At 43.8% G+C, this 27,921-nt stretch overlaps 1 protein-coding gene across 1 annotated transcript in view; it reads left to right on the top strand.

Moving 5' to 3' along the window:
- XYLT1 (xylosyltransferase 1) overlaps window positions 1-27,921 on the top strand; it is a 661,442-nt gene that overhangs the window by 609,112 nt on the left and 24,409 nt on the right. The window contains exon 10 of the mRNA XM_086941433.1: window positions 26,261-26,594. Coding sequence (XP_086797559.1) covers window positions 26,261-26,594 — 334 coding nt within the window. The remainder of the gene's footprint in view (window positions 1-26,260; window positions 26,595-27,921) is intronic.

Here is a 27,921-nt window from a genome sequence, read left to right as displayed (position 1 = left end):
TGACACATCATGCCATGAAGGGGCACATTATTGACCACCCAATAGCAGTTTTGAGAGTAGGAAAGTGTGCTGAAGGACCTGATGGGGCTTGCTGCCCTGAGGGTCTAGGGTGCTAGCACTTCAATTACCTGTTAATTTAAGGGGTTAACCCTCTATACAAAGTCAGTCCTGAGACCCTTTGTACAAAGTCATGCAACAGTGAAAGAGTCATGCAGCTTTGATTTGATCTGGAAAAGCTTGTACCAAGCTATTGATATTGGAGGGCAATTGAAACCACACTTTGGGGTTAAATATGGGACACTTTAGAAGACTGTGAGTCTCTGCACAACCTGACGGAGCAGCCAGTGAGATCACTACTCTGATGGGCTATATTAAACAATGTGCTCATGCAAATTGTTGTGGAGCATTATATATAATCAAGAGCTCTGGTAAGCTTTGTGTTACCATGTACCAAAATAATCTAGCTAGATCAGAAAATATTTATAACGCAATGTTTACAATTAAATTAAACACACACTGCTGTCACTGTAATCCAATTCCTAAGTAGCAAAATTAAAGCTTTGTACCCTTTCTAACTAGATGTCATCTGGTCAGCAGTTTTAATTATTATAGTTGGGCCAATATCTCTTTTCTATGAGTCATATTTCTTTTGCAACAACAGTAATACCATTCTATACATGTATCATTGTTTTGCTTACAGTACAGTGATATGAAATGGCTGCTGATGCACGTCTGATTTTTGATTATCGTATCTATGTAAAAGTCTTCCCAATAAAGAAGGCACCAGCTAATGAAGAATGCAAATAAACTGGTAATATCCAAGGGAAGGTGCAAATACAAATAAGCAAATTGAAAGCCACAACTACACTTAAAACAAAAAGAAAAACCTTGAGCAATTTAATTTCTAATCATTGTGCCTTACAAAATTAATGGGCATTTTGCTGTTTAATTAGGAGAGATCCATATAGGATTCAGACAGTTGGTATATATGGCAAACACCAGACATTAATGTCCCATTAAAGAGATGAATGTGGGTTTGGTGCTGACTGTTTATCAATGTGTCTCTAGGCTGAAGTGCAATTTCATGCATAGATAAATTATTGCATAGGAGATATTTAGTGTTATCTTTGGGTTTCATTTGCTTGCGCTTTCCATTCCGTAAACCAACGACACGACTCTCCTTCAATTGGAAAGCTCATGTGCATGTGAAAGTAAAACAGAGTCTGTTTACAAAAGATGAGTTTCTGCTTGACTCAACGCAAACATAGTGGGCCAGATTTTCAACGCCAAGGGTGCACCTACGTCGAACTGAGAGGCTCAGATGGTTGTTATATGAGAATAAATTCAATATTAATGGATTTTTTCATGAGCAATATTACATCAGCATGGCCCAAAGTTAATTGTGTGCACGCCTGTGATGCCTTGAATGTTGGTTAATATCCATTGGTGGGTCTTCACAAATCTTTGTAAGGAACTTCCCAATCCACATATTATGATAAATGTCTTCCTATCGAGGACAGTATAGAATCTGCTCCAGGTGGGTTGCAATCACGTAACAAAAGTTTAAGGGGCCCCCATGCAATGTACACAGAGGGGTCCCGCTCCGGATTTAATCCGGAGCTCTCAGCCTGAGTACTGTGCTGAGTGGGCACGCTGCTGTTCGGGCCCCCGCACCGCGAGGGATGCAGGTCTGAGTTACGCCGGGGGGGGGGGGGAGGGGGGGGGGCGGTATCATGGACTCCTTCTGTGTGGTGCATCAATAAAGAGAAGGCCTGTACATTTGTAACCATATATGGTGCTTACACTTCCTAAAAAAGACTGCATTCGAGCATGTGTTGCTGACAGCAGAGCTCTGAACCATAAAGTGATCATTACTGCTTAAGTTGTTGATAATATGGGACAGACAAGGTTGTGTGCTTCTAGGGCTGACACTTTGTTATATATCTATTCAAAGTCAAGAGCCAATATTGTTTATTGTTGGAAAATTTTAAAATGCAAATCAATATCTTTATAGCTGCAATAATAATCTAACAACACGGACGACAGAGTGCTACATATGACATGGACTTAGTGGTCGATTAGGATGGTGGACCGACCGCAGGGCAGTGGCGGTCCCTCCGTAGCAATTAGGATGTGACCGCCACCCTGGCGGTCACATCCCATATATTTTACAATGCGGCGGGTGCTGCAGCACCTGCTGCAATGTAAAACATGCATGTTTAACTTTGGCATGCACAACTTGGCAGGCACCGCGTGGTGCCTACCACCTTGTGCATGCCAAAGCAGGGGGTACCATAGGTACCCCCATGTGCACCCCCAACTCCCTGGGGGCCCGCAACGGGCCCCCAAACACAAAAGACCACATGCTTTTCCACAGCGGAAAAGCCGCCGTGGAAAAGCATGTTTCCGTCTGCATCCTAATATGACTGGCGGTGTCTTGCAGACACCGCCACCATATTTGCGTGCATACACCGCGGACGGCATACACGTGCTGTCCGCCGCTGATCCCACCGCCATCCTAATGTGGCGGTGGGTGTTTCCAATGTCCGCGGCGGTGAATCCGCATCCTCCAGGCCGGCGGTGGCTTCCCCCGGCCCAGAGGATGCCGATTCACCGCCATCCTAATCGGCCCCTTAGTTTGGTTACAGTTGAACAGTAGTGTTAAAGTAAATCCCTGAATAGTGGGGTTTCTGTCTTTCTAGAGAAATGGCCACTTTGGGTTGTGTTTCAGATCTTCAGCTAAAATGTTCCAGAGTGGTTTGTTTTGAAGTTTACGTCTTTTTTGGGGAGGTTACCAGTAGTAGCTCAGATGTGCCTCTAGCTTCTCTTCTCTTTCACAGCACGGGGCAAAGCTTGTCTTTCAGATTTCTGGGTAGAAGATGTAGATCATTGTGGTAGTTAGAAGTTATTTTGCGGTTGACTCTGACTGAATGAGGAAGCCAGTTGTGGTCTTTTAAGAATGGGATGATATGATTTGTTTTTCCGCCTTTGAGAAGTCAAACTACAACATCAACCAGGCGTTTTATTCTTCCGTTCTCTTATTCTTGGCTTTTCCAAAGTGCAGAATAGAAAACACAGACATTTCTTTTGTGATGTGGAGAAGCTAACATTAAAACGGTTGCGTTTTCCAGCGCTTTCACGGAAACTGGACGCCACATCTTTTATTTTAGAGTTTTAATGTATACTGAGATTGACACTGTCAGTTCCTTTCCCATCATATGTACCACTTTTGCTAGTAATGCATCCCTTTGTCACTGTCATCATTAGCTCCATTAAACGTGACCTTCTATTATCTCCTCACGAACCTGAAATTAAAGCAGAACAAGGGAAGGTTAATTTCCGCCGAACTCTTCACAGGCTTTAGTTGTGGGTGGGACTGAAGCTCCAGGTCCAGGGATATTATTGTCGGCAGCTCCTATTTATTGCTGAAAGCAATAAAATCCAAATGTGCTGCAGGCAATTAGTCTGCATTGTGGATTCCTAATGACCTAATTTGAGTTGAGCGTTGAAGCAAAAGTAATTATAATTCACGCATCACTGTTTTGACCTGAAAATTATTTGTGTGTCGCTTGTCAAACCTGAAAAAAGATTAAATATTTTCTGTTTACCAGACTTCCTGCAATGGAGGAGGAAGTGCCACTGTCGCATGAATTCTAAATAGATTAGGGCTCATCAGTGCAGTGAGGATCAAAGGATAGGGTGGTTGGAGTCACATTGCCTGAAATTGTGCACCCACCTGGCAGTGTGGCAGGTCAGAATTGGCTCCTAGGTCTCTGGGTTCAGACTGCGTGTCTCTCGTTCCGTTTGTAGTGCTGAAGAAGCAATCTGCAGCTTTTTCATCTGCACTATTTTATAAAATACTTGGCACAAGCTTCTCTGCATTTTAATTGCATCTCTCCTGAAACCTCTGATATGCATGCTGCTGCAGAAGTGGTCTGATAGCATGCTGTACAATGGGGAAAAACAGAAGAGATAGAGTATGCTACCCTAAATGGCACTGGCTGTGTGAAAGGGGTCCTTAGTCCTCATGAGAACTCAAACTGGACTTTCTCTTTTAAATCTAAAGAATAATATGTTATTTGTGAATTTTGGGACAGCATGTGACCTACCAACTAGAGCGGTTGACCTCAAAACTGGAGAACCGGGTTCTAGTCTCGGCAACGACGCTCAACCTCCTGTGATCCTGGAAAAATCACGTAATCTCCCCGCGCCTAACAAAATGAATGTGGTGCAACTGGTACTCATGTAAAGCGCTCTGGTACCTTCTGGTCGAGTTCGTGCTATATAAAACAAACAAAAAAAAAAAAAAAGAATGCAGCTGAGAGTTAAAGGCCATTACAGAAATTTAGCAGAGGTGCAAGTGATTTTAACGCAGAAAGGGGGGAATGTAGGATGCTATAGCACGATCCTTTACAATATTTAGTCTGTATTTTATGAAAAACAACCCAATCTCTAAGGGATGAAAAGATGCCAGGATCAAAGAAAATATAAGCTCCTTCACATTAATAGATGATTGGGAAGGCCAGAAAACTCTGGATAAATACATGTATTGACATTTTTCAATAATACATGTGCTGATAGCTTTCTATCATGATCTGTATTCTGCAATATGCTATTAAGTGCTGTATATTAATCAGTCATCAAATGAGCTGCTAAAGGGCAAGATTGAATTTTAAAATGACTTTGATCAACTCTGTACAAAAGAATTCGCTGTGCAAGGGATATATAAGATATTGTTTGACAAGGTTTGTAGTGAATGCCCTGGCAGATTGTCTGAGGTATTAAGGGCCAGATATACAGTCATATAGCATTTGCAAGCTCTGTGGTTTGCAAAATCACTGGGTTTGAAGTCACAAAATGGCTTTCTGATATTTGTTACATTCACTTTGCTCTTCAGAAAAGCATTTTAAGCTTTCAAAATGGGTTTACCGACCAATACCAAATAGCATTTAGAAAGATGCATGAAAGGAGCACCACTTCCTAATTATGATTCAGCTTGGTATGTCATTGATCACTTTTCAACGCATCAAAAGGTGGTAATTGAGTCGCAAATGGGAAGATGTTACTTTCGAACATCTTCCCCTTTAAGAAAGCCATTGGTAGCCTCTGTGGATGGACAGTAGCCAAAGGGATCCCTGTCTCCTCTACTAGATTATTTGACACACAGGAAACGTAGTGCCTGATGTACCAACATTCCATTTGCAAAACAGAGATGCAAATTGCATACCAACTTTTTGCAAATGGAATCTGACTCTGTGAAGTGACCTGTGTTCGTTCACGAAATCATCATTCGCAGGGGGTCACAGAATGACCTGCCTTAGTAGTATGGCTTTTCGGTGCAACCTAATAGTTAATACGATGAAAAACTGGTTGCAAAATGTTGGTGTGCAATTTGTGATCCCTTTTTGCAGCCAGTGTTTTGGTACAATGAAACTTGGAGGAGTTAAGAGAGCTAAACAACCAATTTTAAAAATACAAGTCTCATGTACATGGATTTGACATTTCAAGAGATTAGAGGAAACAGATGTGGCACAGAAGGAAAGGTCTGTTGTAGAAAAATGAGAAAATTAAAGTGATGACATTATTGCATGATATTTAAGTGGAAACTAATTAAACAAATATGATTAAAGACTTTGTAAGGATCATAGTATTCCTTTAGTGAAACAGAACTTAAAAAATTGATAAAATGAAATGAAACGTAAACTTGTAAAGGTGCTGCCACTCCCACAGGAGCACCCTGGCGCTGTGCGACAAAGAATGTAACCCTATGAACTCAGTGGATTCTGGGAGGGGTGTGCATCGGAGAATAAGTGAAAAACACAGCGCAGCATAGATGCCAAAAAGCCATTTTTTGAGCTGTGATTTGTAGATACCCTAGGATAAGCAGTTTTTGAAGTTGATCTCGAAACCAATAAGGTCTATGTCCAACGACAAGATGAACTGTGTGTCGTCGGCATAAGAAGTCGATTCAATGCCAAAAGAGGTCATCAGTGAGATCAAAGGGTTGTTAAAAAAAATAGTAATACTGGTAGAACATGATAAAATACCTGAAAATATCTAGGAAAGAATTAAACAAGAGCAATGACAAAGGTTTGCCTAATTAGTCTCTTTGTCCTTAGTTTTTTATTTTATGTTATTTTTTTTATTAAAGTTTAAAGCTTTAGATACAGTGAAGCATATAGATTTTTAATTCACAAGTTCCATGCACAGGTAGGCAGAGATAATTTAGACACTTGCGTGTACATTGGGGAATACTGTCGTTCTTAGCTGCCACAGTATATCATCATAGTCCCGGTATTGCTTATATGTTGAGGCTATCTATAGTATCTGTGTGTGTCTTGGGACATGCCTATAGGTCAATAGTGTGGTTGTGGAGCCACGTCTACCCATGGTGTTCGTGGGAGTCTTAGTATTCTGCCCGAGTGAGTGGGCAGTGGACCCTGTCCCCTACTGGCGTTATCTAAGCTGCTGGTGTGTATCCTTAACTTAGAACCGGGGTGTTGAACTGGTGTACTGGTTTGGGTTTAGTGGGGAGGAAAGGTGCGTGTGCAGATGGGAGGGAAGTGAGTAAATCCACTGTGTTGGTGGGTGAGGCCCCTTTGGCGGCTGGCGATGTGGGGGGGGGGGCTCGACTACTTCCACTGTCGCTGCCCTGGGCTGTGCTCTATAGTGTGGTTGTAGAGTTCTTAGTTAATAGAAAAACTATTTGAGAGGTCTTTGTATAGCATAAGTGATGTGGATAGTTCAGGGCCTAATCATTGACTTTCTATGTGCACATCTAGGGAGGAAATCTGATCCTTCTTTGGAGAAGAAAGCAGAGGAGATAGATTTCCAGAGCATAACTTAGAAAAATGTATGTAAGCTTCTGCTTAAAAACTTTCAATTAAATGTTGTCAACAGAAGTACTTACTTTTGTGGACTGATTAGATATCTCAAGAGATACAAGTGGAAATAAAAAAAAATGTACAGCACAGAATTAGAGCCTCATTTATGGGGATTTGGCGTAGTTCAGCAAGTCACCTTGCTGCACTGCTTTAAGTCAAATTGAAAGGGAAGGAATGCACCATATTTATCTAATATGGTGCATTCCTGTCCTTTCACTCAATGATGGCTTTGTTTCTACAGCCTTGCATCAATTCAGGTACCATTGTGCAAGGGTGCATGTGTTGTCAGCAGGATTGTTTTTGTGCAGAAAGGTGGCGCCATCCTGCTCAAAAATAATCCTGGGAGGCAGAATGTGGCACAGATGGAAAGAGGGAAAAACTAGGAGAAATAAAGTTATTTTTACTCCCCTTGGGAGGTGGACATTTTTGGAGCATCCCCAGGTTTATATGGTTTTCTAAATCTGTGGAACCTTCAACATCCATGGGTTTTGCATGGGAAAACCTACCGCAATGCCCATATAACGCCTCTCTAACGAAGAGAGAAGGCAATGCAGCGATTTGCACTGCCTTTCCTTACTCCATATTTATGAGGCAATTCAAAGCCACGCACAATGGCTTTGCAGGACCTCATAAATATGATTTTGTAGTTTGCATCACCGGAGCATCACAAAAAATAATGTTCTAAAGGAGCGAGGGGCTCATAAATATGCCCCTTAGTTTCTTGAACAGAATAGAGATATGACTGTAAATATAAAATTACTTTATTCAAAATGGTAGTAGCTGTATCAGTTCCTTTGTCCTTCTGTGGATCGCATCCCTTGGTTACAGATATGCTGCACTTTCGTAGGGTGTATTCCATTTATTATGTTACTTTGTGGTTCAAATTAAATTTTTTATCCAGAACATAAGGGCCCAGGAGGCAGGCTCAGAAAATGTGGTTCTCTTAGATGAGAGGCAGTGAGTATGAATGGGGATGGCTTGTTTTCCCTTCCCCCAATCATGGTTGAACTAGGGTAATGTAAACACAGTATTCATGCTTAGAAAAGCCTTCACAAGATGGGAGATGCAAAAAATCATACATCACCAACAGGAAGAAAAATTATGAAAAGAACTAAAATGTTAGTTCTGGAAGTGTGGTTAGCTCCCTCACTGGAAAAGTGCCACACAAGTCACCAACATTCTAGATCACCAAAAGATGTGATGTTGCATCACTAGACTCTGAGGGGCAGATTTACTAATACTAAACTCAGTTTTTCACTGTTTTACAAGCTTGGGAACGAGCAGAACAGCACCTCATCTACTAAGATATGGCGCTGCGTCTCTCTTCCCAATCGATGGTGCACAGTTAGACTGCCTAGCTCCACGCACATTCCTAGGTTCAATTGCATAAGTGTAGTATTGCAAAAGTATCCTAGTACAAAGTCCTTTTCCAAATTTGTATGTGTACTGAATAATGCAACATGCATACAAAGTTTGAAAAGTTCAGAGGAAATAAAAAGCACTTCTCCTACTTTGTGCTGGCCTCAAGGAGGCATATTCTTTGGCTCAAAGACCTGCCTACAAATGTTAGTAGACAGATCTATGCGTCACAAACTGTGTGTGCTTTTATAGGAATGCCAATGGACCACTCATTGGATGCCCCCTGGAGATAAAGTAATGCAAAGGACCACAAAGCGATGTTGGCATTATTTGAAGACAAATTACTGGTGCAAAAAATGGTTTGAACCAGAATGTAATTAGTTAATCAAGACTTTTTACTGATCAAGACTTTTTACTGGTTTGCTTAGCTTTTTCTGACATTGTCCCACCCTAAAGTCGTTTTATACCTTCAACAAGACTTGCTCACACTGCGGCTGCTATTTGTGCTCACATGTTTCAAAAAGTGGCTATCACCACTGTAGGACAGGATGAACAGAGAGCAGAAAAGTACGACCTCCATCATATATATAAAATATATAATTTCAGTTGGTATTCATTTTTGGTGTTAAAATGTATACATTCATTGGTAGTAAAACAAATAGAAAGCACTGGATGAACGGGTTAATGTGCAAGAAAATTAACAAAAGGTAGTATATAGGTTTAGGCACAGTTACATTTGTGAAACCTTCCGAAGCAATTGGAAAACATCCAAGGAAATGGAAAGGTGTCCAGTGCATAGCAATCAATATAAAAATAATTGGACCATTCTTGCATTCTTGGAAAGCTCTATAAAGCACCTCTCATAGACCTACAGAGGATTCTCACAGAGATTAGGGTGAAAAGCATGCCTCTGGGATATATAGAAATAATAAAAATAATTGTTAGTTTATTCCATCCCTGTCACTGAAAATACCATGCACCTTGCTCATCTCCACACAGAGGAGACATTAAAAAGACATTGTTTCAGCAATGATAGCTTGTCCTTTTTTGAGCTAGAGGTGGCCACAAAGCTGCTCGCTCAAGTATACAAGTAGCTTGAAGCATGAAAGGTCGAATAAATATTTAGGGCTTGTGAAACAGCTGCTTTCCTAATGAGTACCAGGAGCGATATTTAGCGCTGTCACTGCAAGGCTGAAATTGACGTACGGACACGTTTCCTATAATGGTCATGGTAGATTTTGTATGGGGTCATTTCGAGGTTCGGCTCTGATAGCTAAACATAGTGAATAGAGTGGCTGGGCTGTTGCTTCGGTTAAATCAAGTTGAGGACTGCAGCGAGACCGGTCAAATGTCTAACCAGACAGACATTACTCACAAATACACATTCAGCTGATTGTGCGAAAAAGCCCCAATGAAAGCCACCATTCTTGTGTTAGAGAACATACCATTCACTGTCCATATTTATTACACCTTATGAACACAATACATTCTCAGTTTCCATATAAAGTTACAATATGAGCAGAACAGCATTGTGATTATCACATGGCCATACCTAGTGCATTAAATTTCCTAGCAAATACTCCAAAGGAGTTATAGTTGACCTCCCTTCAGGCCCTTGTAGCATCGACTGATTCATTTGACTGGGACCCAGGACAAAACTACACTGGTCCCTCCATAGGTTTCCCTCGACAAGGCAAACTCACTTGCTCCTTTCAAGACAGAGGGAGCTTTGGCCAGTATAGCAGCTGAGCCCCCAAACAAGCATGCCAGAGCCAACCCAATACAGGGATCCCCTGGGAGATAAGCCTCAGCAACCAGGCCACGCCTTGGTCCCCTGGTGCACCCACCATCCCCCAGTATCCCCAGGGCCATGTAATAGAGTACCCTTGCTGGCTAGAGACTGCAGTACCCCTGCAGTACCCCTGCCCTGGCTTGAGCCGAAGGGTTAAAAATCCAATTCCATCTTGAATTTACCTGCACTTATATTCTTTATGCATGTTTTGAGGCCAAACATGACTGTTCCTTTGCTACAGGCCTGGGTGGTTCCCCAACTTTCCAGACCTCCCCTACACTCTGTTGTCTAATGTTACAAAAAATGCTATGGAGCGAATGCACGCACACATCTTGTTGCCCCCGGCCAACAAATGAACCCCATCCCTCTGAAATGACAACTGTTCCCTGTGCAAGGGGCCTGACTGATTCAGTCAGCTCTTAGGGGACTCAAGACTGTATTCAATGGCTAAACCAGCACACTGATTAGGTTGCCAAATTGTTGCCCCCACTGTGGAGGATGATGACAGCAGGAGGCTGTAGCCTCCTGCCTACGACCTGCCTCACTTTGCCACTGGATTCAGGCAAGCCTGATTGAAGACGGCTGAAATGCCAGAAACCGGTCCTAGGAATGTTGTTTCCAGTCCAGGGAAGGGATGGCTTGGCAGTTCGGGCCGGAGTGTTCCCATGAGTCACAGGGTCAGACTGATTTGCATATGGCCAAGTGGGCTAAAGAACGGTGATGGATTAAACCCAGATCTGTTGACTGGGTGTGAGTGTTTGATTGGTTCAGATGCTCCGTCCATCACCACCCCCTTTTGTACCGATGTGATCATGTGCAGCAGGATCCTTTTGGTGCTTGCTGGACTCCTTACAAAGTTACGTAATCATTTGGAAAGTGTCTGAGTGTGTCTGGGTGTGGTTGATAAAATGTATGATGTAGTGTGTTCAGTTAATGCTTGCATGCTGAGGAATAAAGGTGTGTGTTACAGAGCTCTGTGTCTGGCATTTGTATGCTCCAGAGCTGGAGTGGACGCATCAACTGGTGATGAGTAGGGGCTACGTGCTCTGAAGAAACAAGACTGCTCTCCCTGAGCATTTGCCGAGGTGCAGCAAACTGCTTGTGCATGCCACGTGCTCCCTAAGATGCCGTCTCTGGTTGGCCCATGTGGAGTCAAAGCACAGCTTCTAGCTCAAAGAAGGTGAAGGCCCTGCAGAGAAACACAGTTTGAAAGCCCGCCAGAAGCCTACTGGCAAGGCCAAAAGAAGAGAAACTGCACTACATCGAAACATAGAGCCATTGTTTATACAAAGAAGAAACGCTACAGGCAGCAACAGCCAGGTGCAAGAAAGCACTAAAGGCAGAGATGAGGAGGCAGAAAGAAAGGATAGAGGCAATGATACCCAGCTACAATGCACAAAGTTGAGAGCAGTGATGAACATGTGCAAGAGACACAGTCAAGAAAGAAGATGGGACTGCACAACATCAGCCTAGGCATGATGACCCAGATATAGGCACATGGCAGATGCTTACAGAAGGTGCAGGTCCAAGTGAGCAGCGGCCATCGTTGGGACAGCATGTACTCTCAACATCAGTGAGTCCCAGCAAAAGTTATGATGCTGCTGTGTATCTGAAACCACTACCGACATTCAACACCGCATAAATGCTGAATATTGGTGTCAGGTGGACTGCATGAATCGAAATGTTCAATAACTTCATAGATGCTTTAGAGGAAGTAGATGACAAAAATATCGTCAAATACTTAAAGAACTTTGCAGGTGAACAAAGTGAGGAAGAAAAGATCACCATCTGATGAAGTATTGTACCATCAAATCAAAGAAAGTTGGAAGCAAAGTTCAATGCAATGCCAAATGTCAACTCTGAAAGGTAAATTTTCAACCAGGCAAGACTGCTAGCTGGTAAAACGATTGATGAGGTTGTCGAAAGACTTAATACCCTCATTAAGCACTCTAAGTTCAGTGAATTCAATTAAGAAGAAGTCCTGCTTCTCAGCGTCATCAATGATTGCCTATCTGATTCATTCAGATGACGCATGCTGATATAGACACTCAGTCTAGAAAAGTTACTCATGGCTGACAGAGCTGAGAAACGTGCAGATTGCAACAACTAACTGCTCCACCATTATAAACAATCTAAAAAAACAACCCTTACTGCTCTCTTGAGCCCTGACCCCACCCCGATGCATCAAAATAAACAAACTAGAGATAGAGCACAGATTCGGGGAGGGGGCAATAACAGGGCTTCAGACAGGGCAATAACTACATCAGAAGGGGCAATAAGAAGGCATCAATGGGAGCATTAACAAGGAATAGAGTGGCAATAACTACTCATCAGAGGGCCAATAACGAGGCATAGTAGGATACATTAATGAGACATCAGACAAGGCAATAACGAGACAATAGAGAGGGCAATACTGGCATCAAAGTTGGCAGTAATTAGGCATCAGAGAGGGTATTAACTAGGAGGTAGAGCAGGCAGTAGTGGAATAAGGCAGGCTAATAATAGCACATGGAATGGGTTAATGAATAAGGTAATCATACTACTTCAGAGATGGCAATAATACTATATCTGAGCATCTGAGGGGCAGTTAAGAGGGCATCAAGGGGGATAACATGGCATCAGAAAAGACAATGATAGGACCTCAGAAGTGTCAATGACAGAGCATCAGTGGCAGCAAATGAGATAAGGCAATAACAGGACAATAACAAGGCGACCGAGAGGACAAAAGTGGTGCTTCAGATGGGGCAATAATATCATCATAGGGGGCAATAACAAGCCATCAAAGAGGATTAAGCAGACATCACATGACAATATAGCACCAGCGAGGGCAATAATCAGGTACCAGACACAATAACAGGGCATTATAGAGGCCAGCAATAATTATCAGGGAAATAGAGTATCAAGACCAGAAATGAGTGTGTCATGAGCTAACACACAGGCTCTGGCTGGTACCTTTGTGGGCCAAGGCCCAGCTGCAGCTTGGTATGAGTGTCTGTGTGTACAGTAGCTAGAGGGGAATGGCGCTTGCAGGCAGCAACTCACTTTGGTCCGTCTCTGCAAGGAGCGGCACTGCAGGCAAGCTGAGCTGAGTCCGTCAATGCTGCAATTCCAGGAACATTTGTCGCCCTGCCCGCGGCATTCACACAGTGGTTGGGCTGCCGCTGTCCTGACTTCTCATGACTTCAGTGGGGTTGCCCGGTGAAACTGTCCTTACGGCCGCTGGCTATTTGGCACCGCAATCCCCAAGTAACGTCCCTGAATCGGCTGCATTCGGCAAGGGTAAAAGTAATAGCAGCTGAGGTAGCACGGCGGGCGGCATGGGCCAGTGTGAACTGCCTGCAGCAGCGTTGCAAGCGGCGGCATTGTTGAATTTGTGCTGCGCCCGCAAACCATACAGCCCGGAGCCGCCTTTATTCCAAATCTTGCGGTTTCGGCAGCAGGATGGGACGTAACCCGCGGCCCCTGCATATTGCATGCAACGTAATCTAAACACAAAGCGTGTCAATAACACAGAAGCTCTGCCAAAGCATGCTCCAAACAAGCTCCGCCCACCCGTCGAGGTAGATGTGAGACACAAGAAAACATTACCTCAACTTATCAGTATTCCAAACAGTAGTGAATTCCTAGGTTTGTACAATTTCCGTCCTCTTATCCCTAGTGCGTGGCACATTCATATTAGACCTTCATGTGTTTTTTTGACGCCTAATGCTCCGTTCACCATCCCTCGAACTGGTAGGATGCTCCATCAGGAGAGAACGAAACATCGCTTCTCCTATTGATTCATAAAACAATACATTTTATTCAAAGAAATACAGAATCTTGTAGAACTCTGCTGCAGACATCTTAACATTATGACATTAAACCCTGAAATGATCCTCTAAACACTATTTTTCACCCCAATTTCAATCCATGTGCACATTTCTTTCCAATCCACATTTGATGTCATTGAAAAAGTTGGAACGCTTTAAGTGGATTTGTAAAGGCCATTATTATAACATCCACCTTATTCCTACAGCTGTATTTGCACTCTTAAAATGTGATAGTTCTTTTGACATCTATTATAACTACGAGCTGGAATTTCCTAATAATTATTATCACATTTGTTAAATTGGCCTACAGTCTGTTCCTTAATAATTGGTTAGAGATTTAACCCAACAAAACATTTTGGATTAGGTCCTAAGGTTTCTAATTTGTGAGTCTGCTCACTTCTTATATGTTAGTACCACACCCAACTTATGTCGACCTACTCTATATTAAAGCAGATTAAAGGGATCTGTTGAATTTTAGTTTAGTGTGTTTGACAAAACTTTGCTGAGCTCCATAAGAACCTCTCAATAATCTACACATAGGCCTGATGCTGTAGTTCGTTTTTTGGTATTATAAAAGGGGGATTGCAGTGAGTGCACTGAGTGGGCACTCAAATTCAGATTTTCTTTTAAGTGCAAGAAGGAATTCCAAACATACTAACACTGTGGAATACAGTAATACAGGAATACAGTGTGGTAAATACCTCTGATTGTGCTTTCCACACTGAAGTCCGATTGTCTCAATATTTAACGGGTTTTCCTCCTTCGTAACATTTTTCCAGGTTTGAAATTTACATGGGGAAAAATTGTGTGTCGGGGGTTGGGGTGTGTATTGCAGAACAACTAATAGTGTTGATCTTGTGCAAAGTGCAAACAAGGGTTTGCAAAGGGATTAGAATTATTAAACTCTGTCCTGATCAGAGCCGTAGAGTTTCTACTCAAGGAAAATGAGTTTTCCACTTATGGGGCTAGTCTTTCACGCAACAGTTGTTCATCCCAAAGAAGATGAATTTTACTGTTCAAGTGGTACGAGAGACCCTTGTTAGGGGGGTCAAAATCATGCCCATAAACACATAGTCTTTCTTGGGGAAAAATAACAGAGTCTCAACAAGGTTTGATTTCTGACCCAGAGAACCAGAATCCCTCACCCAAATCAAGCTGGAGGAGGCTTCCCTTTCCATTGGACCAGCTACCTGTTGAAGTGGGTTTTCCTGCCTAAGGGGGTGGGACTCACTCAATAATGTTACTGCTGGTGGAAGAAGGCGGCTTCTTATATTGGTGAAGACTTTTCACAGGGGTGCAGACCCATGTTCAAGAGTGGAGTGTTTGAGGTGGATAAAGATCCCTTCCCAGTACGGAGCTAGCACAAGAAAACACCTGTCCAAGTGCCGTCACATATGTGTTTGTCTCCACACAAGCACACACACTCTGGCACCAGGCCCTCTCCAGGCGTCTTGTTTTCCGAGCACCATTTGCCGGCTGTGAAAGCGACTTCTCCTTGATCGGTTCAAATGTCCCCTCATCCGATTCACTGTTTACACACACCCTGACAGATGCTGATTTATTCTACTTACAATTTTCTTCATTTTCTACTATCATACACTGCTCGGAGCAACAGAGCAGAAAATCCTCCTGCATACAGCGTAACTGAGCAAAAGGCGTGGGGGGAAGGGAGTCCAAGGGAGGAAGCGGCATGGGCATGAAGGGAAAGAGATAGAAGGGGTGGTAGAGAGAGAGAGAGAGATGACAGGCGAAGAGAGAAGAGGCGGGATGAAGGAGAAGAAGAGAGGACGGAAGAAGGAGCAAGAGAATGGGAACATGGTGGGGGTGGGAGAACCGGTCAGAGAAGGAGAAAGGAGAGAGGATGAAAGAGAGATGAGAAGATGGGTGCATGGATAAGAGAAAGATGAAGAACAAGAGGAAGGAACAACGCAGGGAGAAAAAGAGATGAGAAATAGAGGAGAGAGTAATGAAGCGGAGAACTATGGAGTTGGGGAAGAAGAGAACAGGCATTGGGAGCGAAAATAAGCACAATGGGGAAGGAGAGGAAAGGGAGACAAGCATTGGCTGCACGGCCGTGAAAGGCACACGCCGCGCGGCAGCGAATGTGAAAGTGATCGCGATCAAGGGCTCAAACGGCAGTTATGTGCGCGCGCATTCACGCCCGCTGGATCAAAGAAGCTGCATGCCAGCTGGGGGTAGGGGAAAGCTTTCACGAGCGCCAGAAGCCGCAACAGTTGTGCACGTCGAGCGCACTCTTGTGCACGTTCTAGCAAGCTGATCTCCGGCAAGTAGTATTTCTCAGAGCTCTACTAAATGTCTCACCCAAAGCAGCTCATGCGCTGGCTCAGGCGAGACCTAAATAGGCTGATTGTTAAAAATCGCAACGGAGAGGCAGACCTCATGAATACATTACATCCACTATCCACCTCTGCCACCTTATAAAATACTGCGTCAATGGCTGCAATTAAATGGCCTTTCAAACAAAGCCCAGCACTTTCCCAAAGTACCAAAGGGTTGAATAGAGGCAGGAATCACACCCGTCTCTCCCCTGTTCCAATCTTCAGTAAAAATACCAACAAAATGGAAGACTGCTTGTCCCCTCTGCAGTGAGCCCATAGCACCGAATCCAAACACGAGCACTGCCTGGCACACTGAACTCTTTCTCTCTTTCCCTTGCCCACACTTGAACTGCACTTCCGCTTCCATTCCGAATCTAATGCAAAACATCTAGATAAGTGAAGCAGAAAACAGACTACAAAAATGGACGGTGCACTAATTAACCTGGCGGCCATTGAGCATTGGCGCAGACAACCTGCTCCAATCTTATTCCTGCGACATCCATAGCTGCCATGTGTGACATTTTCATATTTTCAGTGTAGTTATGAGTGACATTTCAAAGACTATGAGTGACACTTTCTCACAAGCAAAATGAAGGAGTGAAGACGAGGGAAACATATATATATTAGAAATTACAGCAGAGAGTGTGGCTGAGGCACGCATAGGTAACACCCAGGCTGTGTTTTATCATGTAATAATAGTTTAGCAGCCTCAATCCCAGGGGTTTAAGTGGGATGAAAAAACTGGGGGCCGGTGTCTCTCAAAGGGGTGTGGCCGATGTAATTAAGGGTGTAGATTAAAAACACGCAATGAGAAAAACTGTGTTGGCATACCGCCCGACTGGTATTTTGCTGCTTTTGTCATTGGATCCAGATATATAAAACAACAAGTAACATCATACTTAAAAGTCAGGACTATTTAGCTTTGTCAACGCATATTAGTTGCATAAGATAAATAAGCAAAAACTATAGCCTCGTTGTAAATAACATTGAAAATGCTTCAGTTGTGACATGGTGAGACTGTGAAAGAAACTAGTATCTTTGAAGTTACATCAAAGTGCCCGGTCTGAAAGAGATGGGGAGAAACATCCGTTAACACAACGTTCTGCCCAGCAAAAGAGCAACAAAGGAGCTTCCAATGTAGAATAGCCCTATGACCTGACCGGAGTGCTATCCATGGGCAGGATGCAGAGACAGTCACACATTAGCAGAATTCTGAAGCACAGCAAGCCTCAAACAAAAGGAATGCAGTGCTCTACTGCTCTCAAGCTAAACTAATGCAGTGTTGGCATGAGGCACAGCCCATTCAGTACTGCTCTTAAACCAATAATTCCATGCAGAGCTGTCCTAAAGCAAATACATCATCCAGTGCTGCCTTGAAGCAGTACCCCCTGAAGCGGCGCTATCTTTAATCACAGGACAAATATTGCAACCTTTCAGCCGAACTCCTGCAGTGCTTCCTCCAGCAGCACCTAATGCACAGCTGCCCTTCTGTAAATCCTTCATGCAGTGCTGCCCTCCTGTAAATCCTTCATGCAGCGCTGCCCTCCTGAAAAACCTTCATGCAGCGCTGCCCTCCTGTAAATCCTTCATGCAGCGCTGCCCTCCTGAAAAACCTTCATGCAGCGCTGCCTTCCTGTAAATCCTTCATGCAGCACTGCCCTCCTGAAAACCCTTCATGTGAAGGGTATTATTGCTGTAGATGTAAGATTTTTTTTCATGCCGACGGTAAGGTCAAAAATGGAGAGCCCGATAGAGACCCGTCTCGGCATCTACTTTTCAGAACTGCAGGTGATCACAGCAACGGCAGGCCCCGGCCCACCTAAAGCCTTGCTAAACCCTAATAATAATCATTTAAGTGACTTTGTGCTATACAACACTGAAAAAAATAATGGTATTGAATTTATACACAACTGTTCTGTCCTCTTTATGAGGGTCAATCATTTGCCCCGCACCATGTGTCTCATGTGGAGCTGTGGGTTCGGCTGGGCAGTGTCTGATGTCTTATCGCCCAAGTTTTTCACAGGTCTTTAAGGACCATTTGCATATTTGCATACCTTGGTAAACTAGTTCCAGAGGCTTAATTTTTTATTCAGTTTCTAGTACCCCTTGTAACTCTGCCTATACCTTACATTTGTATGTTAGAATTACTGACATAGAGTGAGAATGAATTTCATCAAAATGAATACAAAGTAGGGTTGCCAGCACGACCCTCCCCGACCTCCAGTCCGGTCCCCACTTTCAAACACTACCCTGCACAACCCCCCAGCACTACCCTAAACCCTAAAACACTACCCTACACTACACAAACACCACAACACTACCCTAAACCCTAAAACACTACCCCAGCATGACTCTCCCCTGACCCCCAGTCCGGTCCCTACACTCAAACACTACCCTGCACGACCCCCCAGCACTACCCTAAACCCTAAAACACTACCCTACACTACACAAACACCACAACACTACCCTAAACCCTAAAACACTACCCCCAGCATGACCAGACCCCAGTCTGGTCTCCACACTCAAACACTACCCTGCATGACCACCAGCACTACCCTAAATCCTAAAACACTACCATACACTACACAAACACCACAACACTACCCTAAACCCTAAAACACTACCCCCAGCATTACCTTCCCCAGAGCTCCAGTCCGGTCCCCACACTCAAACACTACCCTGCACGACCCCCAAGCACTATCCTTAAACCTAAAACACTACCCTACACTACACAAACACCACAACACAACCCTAAATCCTAAAACACCAGCACAACCCTACACCAACCCCCAGTCCAGTCTCTACACTCAATCACTAACCTTCTACGATCCCCCAATGCTACCCTAAACCATAAAACACTACCCTATACTACACAAACACCACAATAGTATAATAAATCAGGCATAAAAATAGTATAATAAATAAGGCACCGATCACCATTCAGCATGCAGCTTGAACAGAATGTTAATAGTAGTCTGGGTAAAGTCCAGTAGTATTCAAATTGTCTGTATTCACTAAATGTTCTGCATTGTAAATGAAGACTATGCAATTACAAATAAGTATGTGCTTAGTATGCTGTTAGTATTCAAGAAGTACCACTCACATATCAGTAGTCTTCATGCACTAGCCTTCCAAAAAAGAACACTATTGAATACTAAAATTGGCATAAAATAGTCTTCGAATGCTATAAAAAGACAGGTTAACGACTAAATATAGTATTCAACTTTGTTCCAGTCCAACAAAGCAATTAAGAGAGAAAGACTTTCAGGTCCACACCTAGCGGACACAATTACACAGCTAAATGGCGCAAAAGTATTCTCCTGTCTTCATTTGAACATAGGATACCATCAACTCGAGCTGGAAGAGAACTGTAGTTACATTACTACTTTTTCAACTCATGTTGGTTTGTTCAGATACAAAAGACTCAGCTTTGGTGTCTCGTCGGCTGCAGAAATCTTTCAGGATGTCATTCGCCAACAGCTGCAGCCGGTGCAGGTAAGAGCGATGGGACCCAGTGGGGGGATTTCGATGGACGATGAAGAGGGAAAATTAAATAAATAATTTTCCCCCCACATCGTCTGTCGAAATCCCCCACTAGGCTCCAGCGTACTTGCCTTCAGCGGCTGCAGCTGTTTGCCGAATAATTCAACCTGTCCCACTAGCATTTAATTACAGTGATGATATGCTAATGTTAGAGGGCCACATGTGAGGAGCATGACGAAGTTCTTCCACAAGTATGCCATCTACTCACTGATGCAGGTCTCATTTTAAGTTCAGAAAGTGTGATTTTCACAAGAATAAACTCAAATTCTTGCCATATTTTTTCTGAAAGGGGAATGACTCCTTACCCTAAAAAAGTACAAGCATTGTCATCCTCATTCATGACTTTGCCTTTGTGAGTGCCCTATTAAGAAAGTTGTTAGAAATGGGGGTCTCTAGTTGGTAATGGTTTCACCTTTGTCCAAATAGGGACCCTTGCTTCTGGTCAGGGAAAGGGGATACACTCCTAAAATAACCCCTGCTCACCTCCTTGGTAGCTTGACATGAGCAGACAGGCTTATCCCAGAGGCAGAGTGTAAAGCATTTGTGAACACATACAATAATACAGTGAAAACATTACAAATGGACACCACACCAGTTTAGAAAAATAAATAATCTTTACTAGACTTAACACAAGACCAAACGACAAAAATCCACAATACAGTATCAAGAATATGACTTTAAAATGGTAGAAATAGCTTAGTTATATGTAGTTGGTAAATGCAACACTTTACTCTCAGAGTACCTTGGATGCATCACGCAAAACAAACAAAAGTGTTACAGGGAAGGTAATGCTCCATTTCTTACACTCAGGGGAGTGGATGCGTCAGTTTCTTACTGCTGTGCAGGGGAGTTGACACGCCGCTTTCTTACTGCGTGGGGAGTTGATGCTTGGTTTCTTACTGCATCCCGGTGCGATGCAACAAGATGGCGCCTCAATGTGATGCAACGATCCAGTGCGATGCGACAAAATTACGTCTTTGATGTGATGCGACAACGTGGATGCGATGCATGCACATGGCCGTGTGGCGAACTGGGTAAACTCTTGAGCCGGGACAGGCCTTGCGACACGCTTCTCCAGTGATGCGACGGCAACCCCTGTGGTGGCGACACGCTTCTCTGGTAATGCGAAATGCTTCTTCGGTGATGCAACACGCTTCTTCGGCGATGCGTTGGCAAACAGCTGCAGCGGCATGCTTCTTCGGCGATATGACGGTAACAGCTGAGGCGGCGACATTCTTCTTCCTCATTGCGTCGTGCTTCCTGCTCCCAGCGAGACGCACTCTCTAGAGGACCCAAAAACAGCAGCAGCACCTCTCTGCAGGTAGGATTCCCAGCAAGAAAATTCAGGGGAGCTGGTGGTGATGTCTTTGTGTCCCTGAGACTTCAGAACAGGAGGCAAGCTAAGCTTCAAGCCCTTGGAGATCTTCCTCAAGATGATAAAGTACACACAAAGTTCCTCTTCTCCTTTCCTTGGCAATAAGTAACCACTGCAAGCCAACCCCAGATAGCAAAAAGCACAGCAGCAGTCTCCTCCTTTAGCTTTCTTGGTTTCTCTCCTTGGCAATGGTTTGTCTTGACTCCCAGAAGTGATCTAAAGTTCTGGGGTCAGGGCCCCGATATTTATACTACTAAATCCTTTGTTCCCTGAAGGCAGATAGTGTCTGTACCTAGTCAAAACCAGTTCTGTCATCCTTGGTGCAGCTTCCTGGCAGGAGGTGAAGACAGCATTGTTGAAAGCAGACCTGGGCCATATAGCTGAAAGAGAAACTCCACCCCCTGCTCTCTATTCTATGAAGGCTCAGGCAAAAGAAAGGAAAACTCCTCCCCCTACTCTCTATTCAATGCAGGACCTATTCAGCCCAGCCCTGGCCCATCAGACTCCTGGAGCCAAGGCCCTCTGCAGCCCCCTGTCACTCACAAACCAGACATGGAATACACAAACCTAGCAGAGGCATACTGGATGGTTAGGCAAGAAAATACCTACATTCTAAAAGTGGTATTTTCAAACACTGAATATAAAAATCACCCTCACTAAAAGATGTATTTTAACAATCTGAGTTCAGGCATACTAAATTCGTTTTTCTACCTTGTTTCCTGGGTCAGTTAGGATTAGAAGTTGTTATAATTAAACTGCTCATTCTGGCCTATGGGAACAGGTAGCCTTGCATTAGTGAAAAACTAAATTGGCTGTAATTCACTATCAGGACTTGCCACACACACCAGGGCATGTCCTACCTTTTACATACACCCTGCCGTTAGGGGTGATTAACATGAAGAAAATGGAAGGTTTAGGGACTGGCAAGTGTGTGCACTCGCCAAGTCGACATGGCAGTCCCAGACTGCACACAGGCTCTACAATAGCAGTCCTGAGCCACATTTTACAAGCTACTCCTGTGGGTGGCACAATCAGTGCTGCAAGCCCACCAGCAGCATTTGATTTACAGGCCCTGGGCACACATGATCCTCTGTACGAGGGTCTGACAAGTAAATCAAATAATTCAATAATGGAGTCAATTTACAACAGGTAGCACTTACACTTTGGCACTGAACAGGAGTGGCAAAGTGCCCAAAGCACCTAGACCAGCAAAACATAGCAAAAACACAGGAGGCAACAGCAAAAAAATGGAAGAGAGACCCACGCCAATGGTGCCAGGTCTAAAGCGAGTTGACAAAGAAGAATATTCCCTTCCAGTGGTCCTCTGACTGTGACTAAAATTTCAAGGAAATCAAAGAAATATGTGAAAATTCTACTGAAATGGCTTATTTTGGTCCAAAGTTACATACTGGAAACATAGTGGATGCAAGCTCGGTATGGTTGGGCATGATCCTTGCTCAATTCAATGGACATCTGAATGCTCAGAGACACATTTTGGCCTATGCTAACAGAATTCTATCTCAGACTGAACATGCCTTTTCTCAGTCAGAAAAAGAGGGCCTGGCTGTAGTGTTGGCTTTTTCATGCATTTCTGTATGGATAGCATTTCACCTTTGTCACTGACCACCAAGATTTGCTCACCATTTTTGGAAATCTGAAAGCCAAGATGTCCCTTCGCATCGAGAGATGGGGGTTGAGATTGCAAGAGTATGATTACACTGTTGTGCATAGGCCGGGGAAGGATCAAAATCAGATTACTTCTCACGGGTGCCATTACAGCATCACAGTGCAATGTCTAAAGTGACTGAAGAGTATATTATGTTTATAACAAAGTCCAGCACCCCTGCAGCTCTAACCATTGAGCATTGCCTTGCTGTTACCAACACAGACAGAGACATGCTTACACTGAAGGACATTGCTGCAATAAAATCATGAATAAAGCATAATCGTCATCTTACAAATGGCATTGAATATAAAAAATTCAAAAATGTATGGAAAGAACTTTCTGTCACTCAATAGTAAGAGGTTTGAGGATTGCCATACCAGAGAGCTTGAGGCAACAAGTCATAGTACGGGCGCACAAAGGACATTGTGGCATTGTAGCCACCAAGAAAGTACACAGTGACAGATTGGGGTTTCCTCACCTTGATAAACACGTTGAGGAGTTGAAAGCATGTAACCTGTGTAGCTGCTTATCTCTCAAGACAATGCAGCATCTGCTAAATATGTCTGACCTTCCTAAACACATATGGGAAAAAATTGCAGTTGATTTCTCAGGAGCCTTAAATAATGGTAGGTATTGATGTGTACTCACTTTTTTCATTAGTGGAAGATTTATCATTGACCACTCATGCTCATGACGAGGTCATCAAGAGCTGGATGATATTTTTGCAGCATGGGGTGTTCCTACCATTTTCAAATCTGACAATGGTCCACTGTTCAATTGCAGAGAGTTTAAAGACTTTCCTAGTTGCTTGAATGTCAAGCATCAATAAAGCACACCTCTCTGTCCACAGGCAATTGGCATTTTTGAACGATTTATGGGCACCCTGAAGAAAGTCGTTCAGTGAGTTGCACTTTAAGGAATTGATCTCAGGTCAGCCTTATTTCAAGCTGTTCGGTCAACTCTCCATTCTACAACAAGTGAAAGCCCTGCCACATTGCTGGTTGGGAGAACCATTGGTACAAAGCTACCACAATGGACTTTAAGCCGAGTAATGGACATTGATTCTTTGCACACACAATTCTCACAAAAGCAAGATGAAGAACTATGCAGATAAGAGCAGAGGCCCTAGGGACCCATTTTTCAAAGAGGCAGGCCGGGTTCAAGTAAAAAAAAAAAGGGAAATGCAAGTCTAATGCCCCATTTAATGCTGGTCCATTGAGAGTCATGACAAGGAAAGGACCACTCAACATGCTGGAAAGTCCATTACAAGACTCATCACATTTCAAGCATCTGCCTCAATGTTCTTCAGCTACAGGCGTCATGAGTGAGACAAGTCCACCTGTTTGCCCAAGTCAAGCATCTGAGTCTACATCTACGAAGCCATATGACTGTGCAACTCCTTCACCTCGTTCAACTCAATGTATATATGTTCTCCATACATTTAATTTAATAAAAGGGGAGATGTAGTGTTGTGTGATCATATGCAGTAGGATCTTTGTGGTTCTTGCCAAACTCCTTACAAAGTTACGTAATCATTTGGGAGGTATCTGGGTGTGTCGGTGTGTGGTCAATAAAGTTTAAGATGTAGTGCGTTCAGTTAGCAGTTGCATGCTGAGCAATAAAGACATGTGCTACAGAGCTGAATGTGTGGCATAGTCATTTGCGAGCTCCCGAGGTGAGGTGGATGCTACAAGAGGGACTCTCACTTCATAAGTGCCAAAACATTGAGTATACCATTTGGTTAATCTACTGTGAAGAGTGGTACAAAATAAAACATATGTCATTGAATGGAATACTTAAAAGGCCAGCTTGAAGTACCTGGAAAGAATGATAGCTATCTCCCTAACATCATTATGATTCTGGAACTTGGAGGTCTATTATGATGGTGGTCGGAAAACCTCCCCAACCGCCATGATAGCGGGAAAAGACCATCCGCAAGGACTGCAGCATAGCCGCCGGTTCAATTAGGATGCTCCGCAGTCGAAATCCGACCAAGGCGGTCAGATTCAGTTGATTACCATTGCGGCAGTCACTGCTGCCAGCAGCACCACCGCAATGTTAAACGGAGCATGTCCTGCATCTCCCTGTACTGTGTGGCAAGCACTGCACAGTGCCTGCCTCCTGGCACAGGGAAATGTAGGGGGTACCATGGGTACCCCCACCTGTGCACCCACACCCCCTAACACATTGGGGGCCCACAATGGGCCCCCAAAACATGTCTCCGCCACCCTTTCAATGGCGGTTCCACTGCAGCGGAGAGGCTGGCTACCGCCGGCATCATAATCGTGTCGGCGGTGCTTGGCCCTGATCCACCACAACTGTAGCGGTCCAGTTCCGCCTGCCAGGCAAGCGGGCGGACTGCAACCAGCGGAAAAGTGGCGGGTGGAAAATCACACCGCCAGACCAGCGGTTTTCCGTGTTTCTATCGCGGGCGGATGGCTACCACCGGACTGGCGGCGCCCATCTACCCACCATCCTAATAGACCCCTTGGTGTCTGTACACTGGAGATCATCAAGTTTTAACATTATCATAAACATACTGTGTACAGGGCCCATAATCCAGTACAACCTCTCGTTTAATAACATTTAGTTTGCCAAACACACATTGTACACACACACTTCTCCTTCTATAATGCCAAATGCTATGGTGCACCTTGTGTGCCATTCTGTTCATGAGAGGGCATTGATACATCTGCTTGAAGGCACTCCTGATACAAATGAGAGCATGCTTGATTTTCATATGAACAGCATATTAATTAGCATGCTTCAGTTTGCCTGCTCCTTCCTCATGGAATGTCTTTTGTATAAGAGTTTAGGGTGATCAGCACATTCTGCTCTGTGATTGGTGCAAAGAGCCAAACTGAATCCCTGAGCCCTTTAGGCAGCTTCTGCTGGTTCTGGCAGCGCATTTTGTAACAACACAATATGTTCCAGAATGTGACATATTCATTCAGCGTTCCTCATCTGCCCCCTACATTTGAGAAGAGGAACTTGGACCCGACTGCCTCTTCGCTGCCGTCATATATTACAATGTGTAATATGAATATGCTGAGCTGATGCTCTTCCATTTATGCTCACTGAACCAACTTAGTTAATACCACTCTTGAAAACGTTGGTACATTTATATGCATTAATTACCACCATTTGTTTTTGGGCTGGGCTTTATTGTGAAGTCTGTGTGTGTGTTTTGGTTCTGAGCTTGTTGTTAAAAAAGAAATGAAAGAGTTTCTAAAATTAGAGTTCTGTCTTACACATATATAGCATAGTTTGTTGTTTGATATAAGCATATGTGAAAAACAGGAATGCTTCTAAATTAATGTATGTCCCTAAAATTAATAATTCGCTTTTAGGAGAGCAGTTGAAAAAGTGAACGACAAAAAAAAAGATGTTTCATGTTCGCTGATACAGCTTGCCAAATACCTTCTCAGGCTCTCCCTTTGAATATATGTATATCACTTGATGCATTGACATGCAATGTTCTTCTCTTTTTCAGATTGGAAGTGACTGGGATGCTAAAGAAAGATTATTTCGTAATTTTGGAGGACTCATTGGACCAATGGATGAACCAATTGGAATGCAGAAATGGGGAAAGGGACCTAATGTAACCGTTACTATGATCTGGGTTGATCCTATTAATGTAATTGCAGCAACATATGACATCCTAATTGAATCCAGTGCGGAATACACTCATTACAAGCCGCCTCTAAACTTGCCACTTCGGCCTGGAGTTTGGACAGTTAAAATTCTGCACCACTGGGTACCAATAGCCGAAACAAAATTTTTAGTGACTCCACTTGCATTTTCGAACAGGCAGCCAATCAAGAAAGGTAAGATCTATTGGACTCATTAAGGTTTTATGGTAAAATAGAAAAGAAATGCAGATAACCATGCTGATTTTAAGGTAGCCTGGGTTTGTTTAGTGGTAAAGATGGACGGAAAATGTGAAGTTGTCATTACAGTTTTCTTTTATGTTTTGTAAATGTTTCCAAAATTTAGAGAAAAATTATTTCAGTTGTTTTCAGAAAAGCAAGGATAATTAAGAGAATGGCTAGTAACACCACATAAGATAGCCTTTTTTTTTATCTCGCCTGAGCCAGCGTATGCGCTGCTCTGCAAGACATTTAGTTTGTGGGCTTTAAAAAGCTGACCACAGCTTTTTGGATGACATAGAGTGTGCGGTTACAAGCACAATGAGGAGCAGGGTGCCATCTGGCTTTCCTCTCTCGTCATGGTCTGCACACATCGTACACCACTCGCCAGCCTACTTTCACTTTTGCCGTTGCGCGCACACGCGCACCACTCAATGCTCCTCCCCCTCCCCACCACAAAGCGCGTCTCAGAGCTGCATGTCTTTTTGTTGCTTGTTTTGGCTTACCGCTTTCTGCTCTTTTCCCTTTACTTCATTTCTATTCCCTCCCTTCACTCCTTCTTCTTTCCCTCATCTACTTCCCCTTCTTTCAACTCCCTTCCTATCCTTCGCATCCTGCGTCTTCTCTCGTGTTTCTTTCCTTCATCTAGTCCTCTTTCCCTCGCCTCTGTTCCCTTGTCTTCCTCACGCTCCGTCCGCTGCCTCGTTCACTCAGCTCGGAGCCTCGGACGGTCCGTGGCGCTGGCCTCCCTGGCAGGGTCCGAGCTCCGGGTGATGGAATTTGTGAACAGCGCCATGCTCAGAATACCAATGCGATACTGCGTTCTTGGTGCAGAGGTCAGCCTCACGGGGAAGGTCCTGCTGCTCCTGGTGCAAGCTCCAGCCCGGGAGGCATGAGCCACCGCTAGCCACAAAGGCTTGATTTTCACGAGCATATTACTATAATCTTCTTTATTGAGCCTCGGGTGGCTCCCCCTTCCAGTTGTCTGCAGTCTAAATTACGAAGGAGATCCAGGACAACTGACAGTACAAGAAAACACAGCTTCAAGTACAGTACAGCGTGTGGGAAAAAAAACAAAAGAACGCATTTTGTGATGGAGCTTTTCTTGCCACAGGCGTTGTACGATTTTTATTTTTGCAATTTTATATAGTGCGGACATGACCTGAAGGCACCAGAGTGCGTTACAGCAGTAGCATGATACAAGGGTACAGCAAATAACAGTTACAATAATTACGTTCAGGCACATTGCGGGATATAATGCAAAAACTATCTGTAAATGCGGTAA

The sequence above is a fragment of the Lissotriton vulgaris genome, chromosome 10 (assembly GCF_964263255.1).
Source record: "Lissotriton vulgaris chromosome 10, aLisVul1.2, whole genome shotgun sequence".
Lineage (NCBI taxonomy): Eukaryota > Metazoa > Chordata > Amphibia > Caudata > Salamandridae > Lissotriton > Lissotriton vulgaris.
Note: the sequence above shows the minus strand (reverse complement) of the source record. Positions and strands in the feature narration are given on the sequence as shown.